Below are 19,183 nucleotides of genomic sequence, written 5' to 3' on the forward strand. Positions count from 1 at the left end.
GGTGCCCACTCTCAGGTGCTGACCCTGCACTCACACAGGTGCCTGCTCCCCTTACCCTGGTCCTGGGCAGCCCCAGCACCTGTGCATCTGGCCTCTGACGGCCAGATGTCTGTGATGTTTTGTGATGGCTGTCGCTTCCTTTCTGCTACCGGATATCTCACAAATTTCTTTTTTAGCCAATTCTAACCGCAAATCATATGGAGGAGGGGATTGTGGGAAACTTAGTTCTAGTTTAGCCAGGGGGACACAGGGCAAAACCACTCCAGCCCACCTTTGTCATTGTGGCATTTCTGCACACCTCCTCTAACCATATTAACCTCCAAATAAAGCCAATAGCAGCACCGTGCTTCCGCCTGTGATGCAACTACGCTCATATAACCAACACAGGCTAACCCTCCCCCAGAGACTCAGGTCTACAGACCACTTCATCCACCGTCAGGTGACTTTTATTAATCCTCCAGCTGATTCACACACACACACACACACACCCCTTTGATATTCTGTAACTTAGATATCAAAATAGGTGGCCAGGTGTGGTGGCTCATGCCTGTAATCCCAGCACTTTGGGAGGCCGAGGTGGGTGGATCAATTGAGGTCAGGAGTTCAATACCAGCCTGGCCAACATAATGAAACCCCATCTCTACTAATAATACAGAAAAATTAGCCTGACGTGGTGGCAGGTGCCTGTAATCCCAGCTACTTGGGAGGCTGAGACAGGAGAATCACTTGAACCTGGGAGACGGAGTTTGCGGTGAGCTGAGATGATGCCACTGCATTCCAGCCATGGCAGAGAGTGAAACTACATCTCAAAAAAAAAAAAAAAAAAAGGTATCAAAATAGGTTACCAGCCAGGCAAGATGGCTCACGCCTACAATTTCAGCACTTTGGGAGGCCAGGGTGGGCAGATCTCTTGAGCCCAGGAGTTCAAAACCAGCCTGGGCAACATGGTGAAACTTTGTTTCTACAAAAAAAATACAAAACTTAGCTGGGCGTGGTGGCCTGCACCTGTAGTCCCAGGTACTTGGGAGGCTGAGGTGGGAGAATCACCTGAGCCCAGGAGCTCAAAGCTACAGTGTGCTATGATGGCACCACTGCACTCCAGCCTGGGTGACAGAGCAAGACGGTGTCTCACAAAAAAAAGAACCCCAACACACACACACACACACACACACACACATATAGTAAAAAATATGTAATTGTTTATATATAATAAAAACATTTTGGCCAGGCACGGTGGCTCACACCTGTAATCTCAACACTTTGGGAGGCCAAGTCAGGTGGATCACAAGGTCAGGAGATCAAGACCATCCTGGCCAACATGGTGAAACCTTGCCTCTACTAAAAATACAAAAATTAGCTGGGTGTGGTGGTACACACCTGTAGTCTCAGCTACTCAGGAGGCTGAGGCAGGCGGATAGCTTGAACCTGGTAGGCAGAGCTTGCAATGAGCCGAGATTGCACCACTGTACTCCAGCCTGGCAACAGAGCAAGACTCCATCTCAAAAAAAGAAACACAAAAAAACAAAGAAGGCCGGGCAGAGTGGCTCACATCTGTAATCTCAACCCTTTGGGAGGCCAAGGCAGGCAGATCATGAGGTCAGGAGTTTAAGACCAGCCTGGCCAACATAATGAAATCCCGTCTCTACTAAAAATACAAAAATTAGCTGGATGTGGTGGTGCATGCCTGTAATCCTAGCTACTCAGGATGCTGAGGCAAGAGAATCGCTTGAACCTGGGAGGCAGAGGTTGCGGTGAGTTGGATCGCGCCATTGCACTCCAGCCTGGGCAACAAGAGTGAAACTCTATCTCAAAAAACAACGAAAAAAAAAAAATTAGCCAGGTATGGTGACATGCACCTGTAATCCCAGCTACTTGGGAGGCTGAGGCAGGTGAATCACTTGAACCCTAGAGGCAGAGGTTGCAGTGAGCCGAGATCGCACCACTGCACTCCAGCCTGGGCGACAGAACAAGATTTGGTCTCATAAAAAAAAAAAAAAAAGACATTTACATAAATGTTCCCAGCAGTCTCATTCACTACAGCCAACAAGTGGAAACAACCCAAGTGTCTATCAGCTGGAGAATGGATAGACCCAGGTGGTATAACAGTACCTGAGTGCTGCTCAGTTATACAAAGGAAAAAAACTAGGTAGGGATGAACTTCAAAAACATTATAGTAAGCAAAAGAAGTAACATTCCACGAGGGAAGTTGGTGGGTATGAAAATATTGAACTGGCAAAATTTTACTCTGTTCATTGCAGTATTAGGTATTGAGTACCTACTGACCAGGTACTGTTAGGTGCGGCCGCTGCAGAAATGAGAGGCAGACGCCATCTTCATTCTGATGACACTCACCAAATCAGCTGTTTCTGATGAACATTCAGGTACCTTGACTCTCACTCCTCAGATTTTTAGGCTTTACTTAATGCCACTTAAATCACCCTGTTACCCAAGTCTCCTTTCTTCTTCTTCTTCTTCTTTTCTCTTTTTTATTGAGACAGAGTCTTGCTCTGTTGCCTATGCTGGAGTGCGCTGGTGCCACCATGGCCCACTGTAACCTCCATCTCCTGGGTTCAAGTGGTTCTCCTGCCTCAGCCTCCCGAATAGCTGGGATTACAGGCATGCTCCACCACACCCAACTAATTTCGTATTTTTAGTAGAGACGAGGTTTCTACATGTTGTCAGGCTGGTCTAAAACTCCTGATCTCAGGTGATCTGCCTGCCTCGACCTCCCAAAGTGCTGGGAATATAGACATGAGCTACTGTGCCTGGGCTTTTAAATTTTTATTTATTTATTTATTTTTATCTCTTTTATTTACTTATTTTTTTTTAGGGAGAAAGAGAAAGAAAAAGAGGGAAAAAGAGGAAAAAAGAGGGAAAAAGAGGAAAAAAGAGGGAAAAAGAGAAAAAGAGGGAAAAAGAAATATTAGTTCATTCCTAAAATGGGTATCAATAATGGCAGATCAATATTTTGTGTGTTTAAAGTGGATAATGTATATTTTGTGTGTTTAAAATGGAGAGCTCTATTGAGTTTATTTGCTCTGGTTCTGAGTTCAAGTCCTGGATGTCGTTATCAATTTTCTGTCTCGTTGAATCTAAATCTCATTATGGGTCTTATGTATCTGGGTGTTAAGATCTCTTATTATTACATTAATCCTTTTACCCTTGTATCCTTGTAGCTTTGAAATCTATTTTATTAATTGTGAGAATTGCAACTTCTGCTTTTTATTTATTTATTTTTGCTCTCCATTTGGTTGGTAAGTTTTTTTCCAACCCTTTATTTTGAGTCTTTGTATATCTTTAGATATACTGTTAGATTTTGTATCTTTTGATTGGGGGATTTAGTTGATTTAAATTTAGGGTTACTGCCATTTGATATTAACTGGCTATCTTATCCTTTCGTTGATGTAAATTCTTCTTTATGTTAATGCTCTTTACTTGTTGGTGTATTTTTAGAAAGGCTCATACTGGTTTTTCCTTTCTATATATAAAATGCTTCTTTTAGAAGTTCTTGTAAAGCAGGCCTGGTGGTAGTAAAATCTCTAAGTACTTGCTTCTTCCTAAAAGATTTTATTTTTCCTTCAATTGTAAAGCTTAAATTGGCAGGATATAAAATTCTGGGCTGAAAGTTCTGTTCTTTAAGTATATTGAATATTGGTCCCCACTCTCTTCTAGCTTGTAGGGTTTCCGTTGAGAGATCTGCCGTAAGCCTAATAGACTTCCCTTTATGGGTAACCTGATCTTTCCCTCTGGCTGCCCTTAATATTTTCTCCTTCGTTTCGATCCTGGTGAATCTAACGATTATGTGCCTTGGGGTTGGTCTTCTTGAGGAATATCTTTGTGGTGTTCTCTGTATTGCCTGGGGTGAATAGTGTCCTGCTTTGCTAAGTTGGGAAAATTTTCCTGGATAATGTCCTGGAGAGTATTTTCCAGCTTGAATTCATTCTCTCCGTCACATTCAGGTACACCGATCAAACATATATTAGGTCTTTTCACATAGTCCCATATTTCTTAGAGACTTTGCTCATTCCTTTTTATCCTTTTTTCTCTATTCTTGTCGTTTTATTTCATTAAGTTGGTCTTCGACCTCTGATATCCTTTATTCTGCTTGATCCATTCGGCTATTTAAGCTTATACATATTTCACTAAGTTCTCGTGTTGTATTTTTCAACTCCATAAGTTCATTTGTATTCCTCTCTATATTGTCTATTCTTTTCAACATTTCATTGAACCTTTTTTCAAAGTTCTTAGTTTTTTTACATTGGGTTAGAACAAGTTCCTTTAACTCCCAGAAGTTTCTTATCATCCACCTTTTAAAGCCTACTTCAGATAATGGAACACAGTCCTTTTCCATCAGGGCTTGTTCCGTTACTGATGAGTCCTTTTCCATCAGGGCTTGTTTCGTTGCTGATGAGTCCTTTTCCATCAGGGCTTGTTCCGTTGCTGATGAGTCCTTTTCCATCAGGGCTTGTTCCGTTGCTGATGGGTTCTGATTTGGAGTATACTCGGCCTTCTTAGGCTGTTTTTTTCCCTTCATTGTAGATGAACCGCCTTTCTAATTAGGTTTCTGAGTCGACGCCCGACTTATTGATTCCCAGTGCTGGGATCCGAGCAACCCACTGTGGCGGCCTAAATAGCAGCAATAAGACTGATGGTGCTCTTCTGCCCGGGAATCTCTGGTCTGGCTTCCCTCTTGAGTCCGCAACAAGCGGCTCTGACTTCCCGGAGCTCCAAACTCCAGTCAGTAGGGGAAGCAGTCCCGTTGGCTCTGCATGAAGAGCTGCTGTGCCGAGACGCTGGCAAAACCGCTGCGGCAGCCACATGAGTCGCACTGGCGACCCGTGGGGCTCCTCCACTGGGAATCAGCTGACCCGTGCCTGAGTGACGAAACTTCGTCTAAAAGTGTGGCGTTGTCTCATTCTCTGAGCTTTCACTGGGAGCTACAATCCCGAGCTGCTAGTGATCGGCCATCTTGGATCGGTCTCTAAATTTATTTGAAACAGAATCTCTCTCTGTCACCCAGGCTGGAGTGCAAGCTCTATCTCAGCTCACTGCAACCTCCACCTCCCTGGTTCACATTCTTCTACTTCAGCCTCCTGAGTAGATGGGATTACAGGGCTCGCCACCATGCTAGGCTAAGTTTTGTATTTTGGTAGAGAGGGGGTTTAGCCAAGTTGGCCAGGCTGGTCTTGAACTCCTGACCTCAATGATTCACCCACCTTGGCCTCCTAACACAATGCCTCTCTTTATTTATTTATTTTTGAGACACAGACACTCTGTCACCAGGCTAGAGTGCAGTGGCACGATCTCGGCTCGCTGCAACCTCCATCTCCTGGGTTCAAGTGGTTCTCCTGCCTCAGTCTCCCAAGTAGCTGGGATTATTTGAGACATATACAAATTCATAAGAGTTTTAGGATTATCTTTTCCATTTCTGCACAAATGGCTATTACCAGTTTGATAGTAGTTGTTGTGAGTCTGTAGATCATTTGTGTAGTATTGTATATTAGTCAGGTATAGTCTTTTCTTTTCTTTTTTCTTTTTTGAGATGGAGTTTCACTCTTGTTACCCAGGCTGTGGAGTTTCACTCTTGTTACCCAGGCTGGAGTGCAATGGCGCGATCTTGGCTCACTGCAACTTCCGCCTCTTGGGTTCAAGCAATTCTCCTGCCTCAGCCACCATACCCAGCTAATTTTTGTATTTTTAGTAGAGATGGGATTTCACCATGTTGACCAGGATGGTCTCTAGCTCTTGATCTCATGATCTACCCGCCTCAGCCTCCCAAAGTGCTGGGATTACAGGCTTGAGCCACTGTGCCCGGCCGAGTCTTGCACCTTTTAAAGTCTAATCAGACACATTTATCATCTATTCTCTCTGAAGCCTCCTGTCTGGAGGCTTCAGCAGCATAGTAAGAACCGTGATCTCCACCAGCCCTTACGTTAACCCAGACATTCCTTTCTATTGATTCCTGGTGTTTAGATAATATCTCTTTCAACCAATTGTCAATGAGAAAATCTTTGAATCCATCTATAACCTGGAAGCCGCCACTTTGAGTTGTCCTGCCTTTCTGGACCAAATCAATGTATACCTTACATGTATTGATTGATGACATGTATGATTGATGACATGGATTGGTTGATGACATGGATTGATTGATGACATGGATTGATTGATGACATGTATGATTGATGACATGGATTGATTGAGGACATGGATTGATTGATGACATGGATTGATTGAGGACATGGATTGATTGATGACATGGATTGATTGATGACATGGATTGGTTGATGACATGGATTGATTGATGACATGTATGATTGATGACATGGATTGATTGAGGACATGGATTGATTGATGACATGGATTGATTGATGTCTCCCTTTAACTTCCATCCTCCTAAAATGTACAAAATCAAACTACAACCCAACCACCTGGGCACATGTTCTCAGGACCTCCTCGGGCTGTGTCACGGGGTTTGGTCACTCATATTTGGCTAGGAACAAACCTTGGATATTTTACAGAGTCAGACTCTTGTCATTGACACATGTATAAGTCAATAAACAAGGGAAAAAATACTGTCACCATCCAGGAAGATGGTCACAGCATTCTCAAAGCAAAGCTGTCTGCCAGGATTCCTATTACTGGGTCAATAGCAACTGCAATTAATAATGAATTTCACCTCTTGACTGTTTCTTGTGGAATTTTGATTGACCATAGAAGATAATACATAACTCTTTATTTGACTTATAAGAAAAAAGAGAGTGAGAGCCACATGCAATGTGATGCTTGCAGGACAGAGACTGGGACAGGGAAGGCCTGAGGGGGTCTCCACAGAGGATGGGTGACTGGTGCAGGGGATACCAGGCAGGAGACTCCCAGGCACAGAGCCTCAGGAAGCTCCAGGTGGCCCACAGGGCCGGAGCAAGTGAGTCCTGGGCCAAGGTGGTCTGAGAGCAGGCTGGACAGGTGGCAGACCCAGACCCAGAGACTCATCCCTGGAGGACAGACTCATCTGGGGAGTCCTGGGGGCTGCTTGCAGGGAAGCAACGGAACCAGACTTGGATGGGTGGGCAGGGGTGGGAACCCAGAACTAGAGACACCCCAGGGAGGGTGTTGTGGTGACCTGGGCAGTTTGACTGATATAAGGACAGATTCAGGAGAAGGGGGAACAGGATAGGGAGGAGCAAGGACAACCTCGGGCTTTTCTCATGAACAGTTAAGAGAACACTGACCACGTCAGAGCATGTCCTGTATTTTCAACAAAATGCCCAAGGGAAGTGGTGGTCTGCAAAGCATCCTGAGAAGACAGCGAGGGCTTGGCTTGGCTCCCCCAAGGCTATCCACTCACCAACTTGTTCATAAAGGCTTATTGTGGGCCCAGCTCGTGGACACAGGGAGGGTGGGTCAAACCGAGGGGGGCTGTCCAGTTGGGAGGACAACAGACTCATGGCCCATTTTTGGAGCAATAACGGGGGAGGGGGTCCTCTCTCGGGAGTTGGGGGATGCTCATGCTGATCTCACAGATCCAGAGGCACTGTCTATTGATGGTCACCCCTCAAAAGCAGCACTGTCAGGGGAGAGGGGACCTCAGGCTGTGTCGGGGAGTTCCCGGAGGACAGGGAGAGAGAGACTGATAGACCACAGGGTTCGTGTGGCCCGCCTTTATCCTCAGATCCAGGAGGAGTCTTTGGAAGGATCTGGGCAGGAGACAGATCATCAGATTTGTGTTTCTGGAAAAATTGGTTCTGGTCAGAGGCTGGTGTAGACCAGATCAGAGGAGGGAGGCCCAGGGCAGAGAGTGGGGGTAGCCAGGTCTGGGGGAGGTGAGAGTATGGAGGAGGCACAGGTTCAAGAGCCCAGGGGCCCAGATTGCTGTGAAATGGGTGGGAGAAGCTGAATTGGGGTCACCAGAGGCTGACGGGGAGTAGTGGGCATTCTTGGGGGCTGCCCGAGGGAGACTGGATTTCAGAAAGACATATGAAGAATCATAAAAATGTACATTTCCTTTAATCAAGTAAATTCCACTTCTAGAGATTTGTCTTGGAGAGAGAAAACTTCAGCTAAAAATTGTTCATGTGTGGGAGATTGAGGCAGGAGAATCGCTTGAACCTGGGAGGCAGAGGTTACAGTGAGCCAAGATTGTGCCACTTCACTCCAGCCTCAGCGAGAGTGTGAGACTCCATCTCAATGTGTGTGTGTGTGTGTGTGTGTGTTCATGGGGGGAAAGTGGAAACACCCTAAGTGTCAAACAGTAGGGGAAGGTAAAACTATGTTCCATCCATCATAGGGAACAGTAAACATTCAGTATGTTTTTGACAAATGTAATGACATAATAAACATTTTAAAACGTTTCTATTTTAATTTACAGTACAGTTTACTCTTTTGGTGTAGCAAAAAAAACAAAAAAAACCTAGTGTAATTTTAAAAAAAGTCATTGACTCATGTAACTATCACAACTGAAATACAGAATATTTTCACCCCCCTAAATTTCCCTAAGCACCCCTTTTTTTGAGACACAGTCTCACTCTGTCACCCAGGCTGGTATGCAGGGGTGCAATCTCAGCTCACTGCAATCTCTGCCTTCTGGGTTCAAGCAATTCTCTTGTTTCAGCCTCTCGAGTAGCTGAAATTTCATGTGTGTGTAACCACACTCGGGTAATTTTTTAATAGAGACAGGGTTTTCCCATGTTGGCCAGGCAGGTCCCAAATTCCTGCCCCCAGGTGACCCATCTGCCTCAGCCTCCCACAGTGCTGGGATTACAGGGGTGAGCCGTGCCTCTCAGCCTTTATGTTCCTTTTATAGTTAAACCCTTTCTGTACTCCAACCATGGCAACCACTGATCTCTTTCTGACCCAATACTTTTGCTTTTTCAGTATCTCATAGAAATGCAAATGTAAAGGATGTGACCTTTTTTAAAATTAAACTTTTTGGCTGGGCAGGGTGGCTCCCGCCTGTAATCCCAGCACTTTGGGAGGCCGAGGTGGGCAGATCACGAGGTCAAGAGATCGAGACCATCCTGGGCAACATGGTGAAACCCCATCTCTACTAAAAAATACAAAAATTAGCTGGGCATGGTGGCGCACGCCTGTAGTCCCGGCTACTCGGGAGGCTCAGGCAGGAGAATTGCTTGAACCCAGGAGGCGGAGATTGCACTGAGCTGAGATCGCACCATTGCATTCCAGCCTGGTGCCTGGCCACAGAGTAAGACTCTGTCTCAAAAATAATAATAATAATAATAAATTTTTTATTTTGAGATAATTGTAGCTTCTCATGCAGTTTTGAGAAATAATACAGAGGGATCCTAGGTACTCTGACCAGCTTCTTCAAGGGTAACACCCTGCAGCTTCAGTAACAGATCACAGCCAGGATATTGACATCGATACATCAAGGAACAGGAAGTTCTCCTCCCAGACATCCCTCATGTTGCCCTTTCTCGGAAACGCTGGCTTCCCACTGTGCCAAACCCCTCCTTAGCCCCTGGCAACTACGAATTTGGTCTGCACTTGTATCATTTTGTTATTTCAAGAATGTTTTGGTCATGGAATCAAACAGTATGTGACCTCTGGGGGACTGGTTTTCACTCAGAATCGTTTTCTGGATGTTCTTCCAGGCGGCTAGGTTGCAACATATTTTGTTCCTTTTTAAGTCTGAGTAGGAGTCTAAGTATGTAACCTTCTGAGTCTGGCTTCCTAAGCTCAGTGTAACAATGTTGCCATTCATTCCAGCTGCCTTATTGATCAAGTTTGTTCCCTGTTACTGCCAAGTAGGATTCCATTTCTGAAGGTATCACAATTTGTTTAGCCACTCACCTGTTGAATGAGAATTGGGTTGTTTGCACGCGCACGTGTGTGTGTGTGTTGGATCAAACCAGATGTTTCTGCTTTTTGCCAATGGTGAGTAAAACCAGTACAAATATTTACATAGAAATTTTTGTTGGAATGAAAATTTTCATTCTATTTGGATAAAAACCTAGGAGTAGGGTTTGCTTGATATGCATAAGCATATAAGAAATTGCCAAATGGTTTTCAGAGGGGAGGCTGCTGAGGGTGGGGTCATGGGGGTAGGGGAGGCTTTGGTTAATGAAGCTTCTGCCAGTCTAGCTGGAAATCAGGCCTGTGTCCCAGCACCAAGGTGCTCAAGTTCTGTGCCCAAACCTGAGCTAGACAGGGTCTCAGGATCACACTTAATCAAGAGTCAGAAGAGGCATCTTCTGCTCCACAAACTTCCATTCATGCGGACCCTGCCTCCTCCTCAGGGCTCCTTAGGAACTATTCAAAATACTGGGTGCAGAGCTGTGGCCAACTGTGGGGCACAGAGGGACCCACTTTGGCCGAAGCTGGAAGTGGGTCCCTGCAGGTCATACCCCACCTGCTGCCTCCAGACCTTGGACATTTCAGGAGGGCTGGGCCAGTTGCAGGGAGGGAAAGGGAAATGGGGACCCTTCCAATTGCTGCCCTGGGACGAGAAGGTCTTGGGTAATGATAAGGAACGCGGAAGCACAGCTGCCCCCAAGAGGCCTTCCTGGGTCCCTCCTCCATGGACAGGACTTCAGACTGGACACTTACTCATCTGTGTTTTCATCTGTCCATCTATCCATATATCTGTCCATGCACACACACACACCCATCCTTCCACAAGCCCCCTGAGGCCCCTGGGGCCTGATCTATATAGGACCCTCAGCTCCTAATGTCCCAGGCAAGGCAGGACCAGCCTAGCCCAGCCCCGGGTGAGACCAGAAATGTGCCTGCTCATGCACCATGGGAGAAGGGGGCTGTGGCACAGGGGTTTCTTGGAGGTACTTGTCCCTGCCCAGTCCAGAGCTCAGGCTGCAGATGAGACCCTTTGTGAAGAAGACAAGGGACAGGGGATATTGGAGATTCTATGTGAGCAAAGGTGGCAACCTCAAACAGGTCTGGGAGCTGGAACCAGTGCTGGAGGGCAGATGGAGGATGGACATGCTCGAGGACAATTTTGAGCAAAGGCATAGGAGTGACCTCAGTGCCCCTTCTCTCAACGGGCTGTGGCGGGTGCACACGGGCCCCCATGGAAGCACCCTGCAGGATTATCTCAGAGACCCTAGAACCTGTCTGCCACGCCACCTGCTCTGCCACCCTGCTCACCACCCAGAAATTCCTTCCATTCTGCCGCATGGTTAGGCCCTGCACTGGGCCAGGCATTCGTGGGAGCAGGGGACAAAGGAGGGAAGAGGTCTGGGCCCTGAATGGGACACAGGCAGTGACCACTTGGTAAAGAAGACTGAATGAGCAGACGATGCTGGCAGGCAAGCCCAGGGCAGGGCCCTGCAGAGTGCACAGGAGTTCTCTGGGGTGTACAGTAGACCAGGGCTTTGAACACTCACGCTGGGCTGGGCCAGCAGGCTGGAGTGTCCTAAGCCCCAGAGCCCTGCAGAGGGCCCAGAGGGAGCAAGGTGGAGAATAAAGGCCTGGAACGCCTGAGATCTGGCCAGATCTGCAAATCCTAAAGGCAACTGTGTCCTGTGTTGAGACGCTATTGAGTGGCCGTATTGTGCCTGTACCATTTCTAAAATATAGGCCACATGTTATCCAGCTGAGCCAATCAGGGATTCTGTGAGGCCCACAGCCAGGATCATGGTCCCTTTTCACAGGTAGGATAACTGAGGCTCAGAGCAGTTAAATCCCAGAGAGTGAGGCAGAGCCAGCTCTGGGGTGTCCTGACTTTCAGCCCAGGGCCTCCCATCTGGAAATGGGGAAACCGAGACCAGGAAGGGAAGGGGCCTGCCGAGCTCACATGGGAGCACACCTGTACAGAGCACACCTGTATGAAGCACACCTGTATGGAGGGCGCCTGTATGGGGCACTGCCATCTGCCAGGTACCAGATGTGCTCAGGTGGTGTGACCTCCCTTTGTCATTCCCCAGCTCTGATCCCATTTCAGGGGTGCAGAAAAGAGGCCTCAGAGCAGAATCAGGCAAAGTCAGGGCTACAGAGTCCAGTGGTCACCCCCCCCCCAAATGGCTAGGAGGAGGGAGGGCAGCTGGCAAAGGCATGCAGGACTCTAGAGCATGTTCTTCCAAGTGGAGCCTCTGCTGTGGGAGTCCCAACCCCAGCGTCAGACAGAAAAGGGGTCCCACCCAAGCTTAGCCCTGATCAGCCCTTGACCTTGGACAATTTGATTCCCTTCTGTGGGTCTCAGTTTCTTCGTCTGTATGAGGGGGATAACAACGGTCTCTCCCCACAGGTTGGTTTTGGGGATTAAGTGAGAATACCTAGGGAGTGCCAGGCCCATGGGGACCCTCACCTACCCTCAGCCATTGCCATTACCTCCTGGGTTCTTGCCCAGGCCTGTGGGTGACACACTGTGTGATCCTGGGCAAGTGCCTTTTCCTCCCTGGGCCCAGCCTTCCCTCTGGTCAAGGACGAGCTGGGTCAGGGACCCTGAGGGCCAGCCATTCAGGAACCCAGCTGATTCCTGGGTGAAGTGGTTGGCCAGGGAGGCCTGGAGGGATAGCAAGGTCTGAGGTGAGAGTAGGGTAGGGGCCAGGCCAAGGGATGGGGGCGGGGATTCACCTCCCCAGCTATGGGGGCTCTGCCTGCAGATGGCTGCCCCTGGAAATCACCAGGCTAAGATTAATCCTCACACTGACCTAAACCAGAACTGAGGGTGACAAGGGAAAAAAAAAGGCAAGGAGAAGCCAATCCTGTCACCTTTGACGTGGAACAGGAGACAAACAAGACAGGTGTGGCCACGGAGGAGGGTAGCCTATTTCAGGGCTGCACTGTGAGTTCATGCAGCTCACAGGTGAGTGTAGCACAGCCCCTCCCTACATCCCACCCGCTTCCAGCCCCATACCCCTACCAACCCTCATGCTGCCTCCTGGCTGCCTTCCCACACCCGGAGCTCCACCTGGGATCCTGGAACTCTGCAGGACCTGACTTGAAGGGATCTTACCTACCCCTTCCAGGACACTCTTTGATGAAGGAGAAGCTGCGGCCTCCCTCCCAGAGGTGCAGCCTTTCCCAAGTCTCCAGACTCTTCATCCCATCTCATCATGCCCCGCTTAGGGCCTGGTGCATACACGGCTCCCAATCAACAGTTTATTTATTTATTTATGTACTTTATTATTTTTTTGAGACAGGGTCTCTTTCTGTTGCCCAGGCTGGAGTGCAGTGGTATGATCGTGGCTCACTGCAGCCTCGATCTCCAGGACTCAACAGATCCGCTGGCCTTAGTTTCCTGAGTACATAGCTGGGACTGCAGATGACCGGCTAATTTCAGGTTTTGTTTTGTTGTGTCGAGATGTAGAGACTCGGTTTTGCCATGTCGCCTAGGCTGGTCTCAAACTTCTGGGTTCAAGCACTTCACCCACCTTAGCCTCCCCAATTCCGGAATTACAGATGTAAGCCACTGTGTCCAGCCAACAGCTTAAATGAGGGAGAGAGGGAGGGAGGGAGGGAGGAAAGAAGGAAGGAGGCAAAGAAGGAAGGAAAAGAGAGATGGGTAGGTCAATGAAAGTTATTACAAGAGCGAAAGAAGGACATTATATATTTAACAATTAATACTTGTGCATCTAACTACAGAGCCCCCCAGTCTATGAAGTAGTGACTGTTGGAATTGAAGAAACAGACGGCTTCCCAGTAATACTTGCAATACTGTACTGTCAATACTGGCTAGAATAATAAGACAGAAGATCAAAAAAGAAGTAGAGAACTTGAAAAACACTGTGAATCAGCTAGACCTGACAACACCTTCAACAGGCTCACAGGATACAGCATCTCCTCAAGTACGCCTGGAATACTCTCTGGAATACACCATGTCTTAGGCCATGAAACAGATTTCATTAATTTAAAAGGACTAAAATCAAGGTATCTTCTCTACAATAGAATGAAGGTAGAAATCAATAACAAAGCAAATCTGAATTCAGGAATATATAAAAATTCAATAACACACTCCTAAACAATCAGCGAATGAAAGCAGAAATCAGAAGTGATGTTGGAAAATTCTTTGAGATAAATACCAAATGTGTAGGAAGCCATGAGACCAGTGGTCACAATAAAATGCATGGCTGCAAATGCCATTTTTTTTTGAGACGGAGTTTCGCTCTTGTTACCCAGGCTGGAGTGCAATGGTGTGATTTCGGCTCACCACAACCTCCGCCTCCTGGGTTCAGGCAGTTCTCCTGCCTCAGCTTCCTGAGTAGCTGGGATTACTGGCATGCGCCACCATGCCCAGATAATTTTTTGTATTTTTAGTAGAGACGGGGTTTAACCATGTTGACCAGGGTGGTCTCGATCTCTTGGCAAATGCCAATATTTTAAAGAGAAAGGGGGCTGGGTATGGTGGCTCATGGCTGCAATCACAGCACCTTGGGAGGTCAAGGTGAGAAGATGCCACGAAGCCAGGAGTTTGAAACCAGCCTGGGTGACAAAATGAGACCCCATTTACACAAATAAAAATAAAAATAAATGGGTTGGTGGAATGTACCTGTGGTCCCAATTACTTGAGAAGCTGAGGTGGGAAGGCCCTTGAATCCAGTAGGTCAAGGTTGCAGTGAGCTGTGACCGTGTCACCGCACTCCAGCCTGCATGCAAGACCCTGTCAAAAGTAGAAAAGAAAGATTCTACGAGTTGTCTGGGGACTTTGTCTGCACAAATGTCCCAGCCTCTGCTCACCTCTCTTTCCAAGGGGCTCCTCCCTCTGAGCCTGCAATGTCTGTGTGATTGGCAGGGTCACCTCCAGGCCATTAAACCACAGCACCCTGAGGGTCTCTGGCCCAGGTCTGGGTTTCCTCTATGAGCTTTGGAGATGAACGAGCATCTGCTTTAACAGGAATATGTCCTGTTTCTCAAGAGAGAGACAGATAAAGAGAGAGGGGAAGGATGGAAGGAAAGAAGGAGGGCGGGAGGAAAGAAGAAAGAAAAGAAGGGAAGGGGAAGGAGAAAAGAAAGGGAAGGGGAAGAGGATGAAACTCTGTACTGCAGCCCTGAGGTTGGACCTGGGAAGAACTGGCCTCCCAGGGAAGAGAAGGGGTGCTAGATGGAATCAGACTCTCAGAAAAGGGAGAAAGGAGATGAAGGGAAACAGGAGAAATGACTAGGACCCACTGTGGAAGACTCTGTATGCAGGAAAAATGACGTAATGGGACTATGAAGGGACAGTTTCTATCCCCTACAGAGCAGGAGTGCCTTCCTCAGAGCGCCAGTAAGAGGCAGGATGAATGATTGTTACATCCTCAGTGACCCTGACACTCTGACAGATGACTAGCCAGTGGACATATATCTTGTTCACTTGGACTTAATAATTATATAATTTGATTAAAAAATCATTCTACTTATAATTTGAAATGGAAATAACAAAAAGTGCAATCACTATCATTTCAACCACTAATTAAGCAAGTACGGGAGAAATCTATGACATTTGAGAAGAATCGTCTGCGTACAGTAACACCTTCCTCCCGATTTTAATGTGAACCACTGCCAGCTGTGTTAAGACCAGCTCTCGGCAAGGTGCAGTGGCTCACGCCTGTAATCCCAGCACTTTGGGAGGCCAAGGTGGGCAGATCACAAGGTCAAGAGATCAAGACCATCCTGGCCAACCCCTCTCTACTAAAAATACAAAAATTAGCTGGGCATGGTGGCACATGCCTGTAGTCCCAGCTACTCGGGAAGCTGAGGCAGGAGAATCGCTTGAACCTGGGAGGTGAAGATCGTGTCACCGCACTCTAGCCTGGTGACAGAGCAAGACTCCATCTCTCTCTCTTTCTCTCACACACACAGACACACACACACACACACACACACACACACACACACACTAAATAAAACAGTGGGGGTCTCTCAACATTCAGACATTTTGAGAACTACTCAGAGGAGGCATCCTGGAAATAAAGTTGTAAGAGACAAGTGGGGATGTGCTTCTCCTGGTGAAATAACACAGAAAACCATGTTCTTTCTTTCTATGTCTAAGCCACTGTATCATGAATCCCCATGTGAGCAAGTACAGACTGCGTGTCTGAGCCCTGAAGCTGTCTAAGTGTGTCTAAGCACTCCAGCCTACAGAGGTACCAGACCCTGCCCAGCATTGTGAAGCGGCCTCAGTGGTTACGTAAAGCCAATGACTATATGTTCATTTTTACACAATTCCTGCCACGGTCATGATTGTGAAAATCACAAACGCACTCTGACGTTCCTGGTCAGGTTATGGATTCCAGGAGTTGCTGGGGCCATGCAGAAAATCGTGGCCCACACCTGAAGTTCTGAGGTGGTGCCTACAGCAGCTTGCTGCGAACACAGAAAAATTGTTGATATATTTTAGCGTACTTGTTAATATCGTCACCACCAACCCAGAAATGTTCAAATTCTGCCAGCTAAAACCCCTAGGGAGAGTTACAAATAAGAACTAAAAGTATTGACCAGGCACAGTGGCTCACACCTGTAATCCCAGCATTTTGGGAGGTCAAGGTGGGTGGATCACCTGAGGTCAGGAGTTTGAGACTAGCCTGACCAACATGGTGAAACCCCATCTCTACTAAAACGCTAAAATTATCCAGGTGTGGTGGTGGGTGCCTGTAATCTCAGCTACTCAGGAGGTTGAGACAGGAAAATCACTTGAATCTTGGAGGAAGAGGTTGTAGTGAGCCGAGATTGTGCCATTACACTCCAGCCTGGGCAACAAGAGTAAAACTCCCTCTCAAGAAAAAAAAAAAAAGGAACTTAGCCAGGCATGGTGGCTGACGCCTGTAATCCCAGTACTTTGGGAGGCTGAGATTGGTGGTTCACGTGAGGTCAGGAGTTCAAGACCAGCCTGACTAACATGGTGAAACCCCTTCTCTACTAAAAATACAAAAATTAGCCAGGCATGGTGGTGCGTGCCTGTAGTCCCAGCTACTCGGGAGGCCGAGGCAGAATTGCTTGAACCCAGGAGGCGGAGGTTGCAGTGAGCCATGATCGTGCCATTGCACTCCAGTCTGGGTAACAGCGAAACTCCATCTCAAAAAAAAAGAAAAAAAAGAAAAGAAAAGTTTTAAGTTATTAGCCAATTGGGTTTTAGTTTAGATTGTAAGTTCTGGCTCCAGCCAACGGAGATCAGACACAGCAGTAAGCACGACCCCAAATGCATAAGGAATAAATTTGTCTGTTTTCCTTTGTTCATTGTACTCTTGTGGCAAGATGGCTAAAGAGGGTACCCTTCCTGCAGCCCACGAGGAGTTACCTTGTCAGAGGTGCCCGGCTTCCTCATCATCCAGAGCAGCTGGAGCCCTTTGCCAGGGAGTGGGGAGCTGAAGAGGGGCGGGTTCAGGTTTCTAGAGTCCTCTCTAGGAAAGCAAACACGGGGTAGTCATGATGAAAGCTCTGGAAATCAGACCCCTGGGTTCCTTTGTGGCTTCAGCATTTTCCTGCTGTGTAGACTTAGCTTTCCTGGGCTGCTGGAATGGAATACTGCTGAATGGACTGGGGCTTAAACAAGGCATGTTCATCCCTCACAGTTCTGCATGCTGGAAGCCCAGCTTCGAGGGGCTGTGGATTCAGGTCCGGCAAGGGCTCTCTCCTTGGGTTTGCAGATGGCCCCTGGGTCCTCACAAGGAAGGTGGGAGGAAGGGGGCGGAGCATGAAGGGGAGGAGGAGGAAGAGGGCAGTTATGGTGTCTCTTCCTCTTCTTAGAAGGCCACTAATTCCATTGAAGGGGCCCCATCCTCATCTAACCTAATTGTATCCCAAAGGCCCCCCCCTCCATATACTGCACTGTGACATTGGAGGTTAGTTTTTTTTTTTTTTTTTTTGAGACAGGGTCTCACTGTGTTGACCAGGCTGGAGTACAGTGATGCGATCATGGCTCACTGCAGCCTCAACCTCCTGGGCTCAAGCAATCCTCCTACCTCAGTCTCCTGAGTAGCTGGGACCGCAGGCATGTGCCACCACACTGGCTAAGGTTTTAAAAAAATTTTTTTGTATAGAAAAGGTTTGGCCATGTTGCCCAGGCTGGTCTTGAACTCCTAGATTCAAGAGCTCCTCCTGCCTTGGCCTCCCAAAGTGCTGGGATTATAGGCATGAGCCACTGCACCTGGCTTCAAGGCTTCAACATATGAATTTTGGGGGATACATTTAGTCCATAACATGTGTGATTCTTTTTTAAAATTTATTGTTACTTTAAGCATCTATACGCCCATGTGGCTGCCACCTGGTGGAGGTGTCCTCGTGTTCTTTCTCCCGCAGTACATTTCCTGCGCCGCTGGTGCCCTGGCTTCTGGCACTGCACATAGCAGTGTCTGTTCTTGAGCTTCACATCCCTGGATCATGCCGGCCAGAGCCATTTCTGTCTGAATTATTCTGTTTGTTGTTATGCTCACAAAATAAGCCAATTAAAACAAAAGTAGGCTGGGTGCGGTGGCTCAAGCCTGTAATCCCAGCACTTCGGGAGGCCGAGGCGGGTGGATCACGAGGTCAAGAGATTGAGACCATCCTGGTCAACATGGTGAAACCCCGTCTTTACTAAAAATACAAAAAATTAGCTGGGCTGACTCCAGTTGGCATAGCAGCCTGAGGGTGCCCCAGCATGCAAGCTGAGCAGAGGAGGGCATGAGGGACCACCTTGGGAGTCCAGTGGCTGGAGACTTTTGGACTCCTGCTAACTTTCTGCTTTCCTTCACTTTTGGCAACCATTTCCAACTGCCCTCTGACTCCCTAATCTCCCATTTCCTCCCTCCAGTGCCCCCACCTCGAACTGCAACTTCTCCATGGGGGTTTGTTTCAGCAGCCTCCCATCACCATAGTAGACTGAGGACCCCCAGCCCAGAAGCTAAGCAGGGTTGAGCCTAACAGATGCTTGGATGGGGTACCACCTGGAATGACCAGGCTTCCAGCTTTTCCCCCTTGCAGCAACATTTCTCGACCACACCCTGACCTTCAGACTGCTGTGGTTTGCAGAGGCTGCATAGATGAAGCCCCATAGGCAGGTGCCTGGCCACGGGTGGGGGGCAGGTTAGCTGGAAAAGAAATGCCAGAGGGTTAGCGAGTAGTTGGGAAGTGTTGTGACAAGCAAAAAAAAAAAAAGAAAGCGGGAGTGGGAAGCCAAGAGCCTCTAGACCACAGTCTCCCCAAGTAGTCCCCTCTCCAAGCCCCACCAAAGCTCTACCCCACTTAGCTTCTATGTTGGGGCACCCTCAGGCTGCTATGAAGCCCAAGGGCTGCTATCACGGTCCTCCTCAGG

The 19,183-nt window shown here is 47.8% G+C and overlaps 1 protein-coding gene across 1 annotated transcript in view; it reads left to right on the top strand.

Moving 5' to 3' along the window:
• The window catches only part of LOC128928766 (uncharacterized), a 41,293-nt gene that overhangs the window by 3,168 nt on the left and 18,942 nt on the right, over positions 1–19,183 (top strand). Inside the window, exon 3 of the mRNA XM_078346394.1 lies at positions 17,366–17,510. Coding sequence (XP_078202520.1) covers positions 17,366–17,510 — 145 coding nt within the window. The remainder of the gene's footprint in view (positions 1–17,365; positions 17,511–19,183) is intronic.

Source organism: Callithrix jacchus, chromosome 1, assembly GCF_049354715.1.
Source record: "Callithrix jacchus isolate 240 chromosome 1, calJac240_pri, whole genome shotgun sequence".
Classification (NCBI taxonomy): domain Eukaryota; kingdom Metazoa; phylum Chordata; class Mammalia; order Primates; family Cebidae; genus Callithrix; species Callithrix jacchus.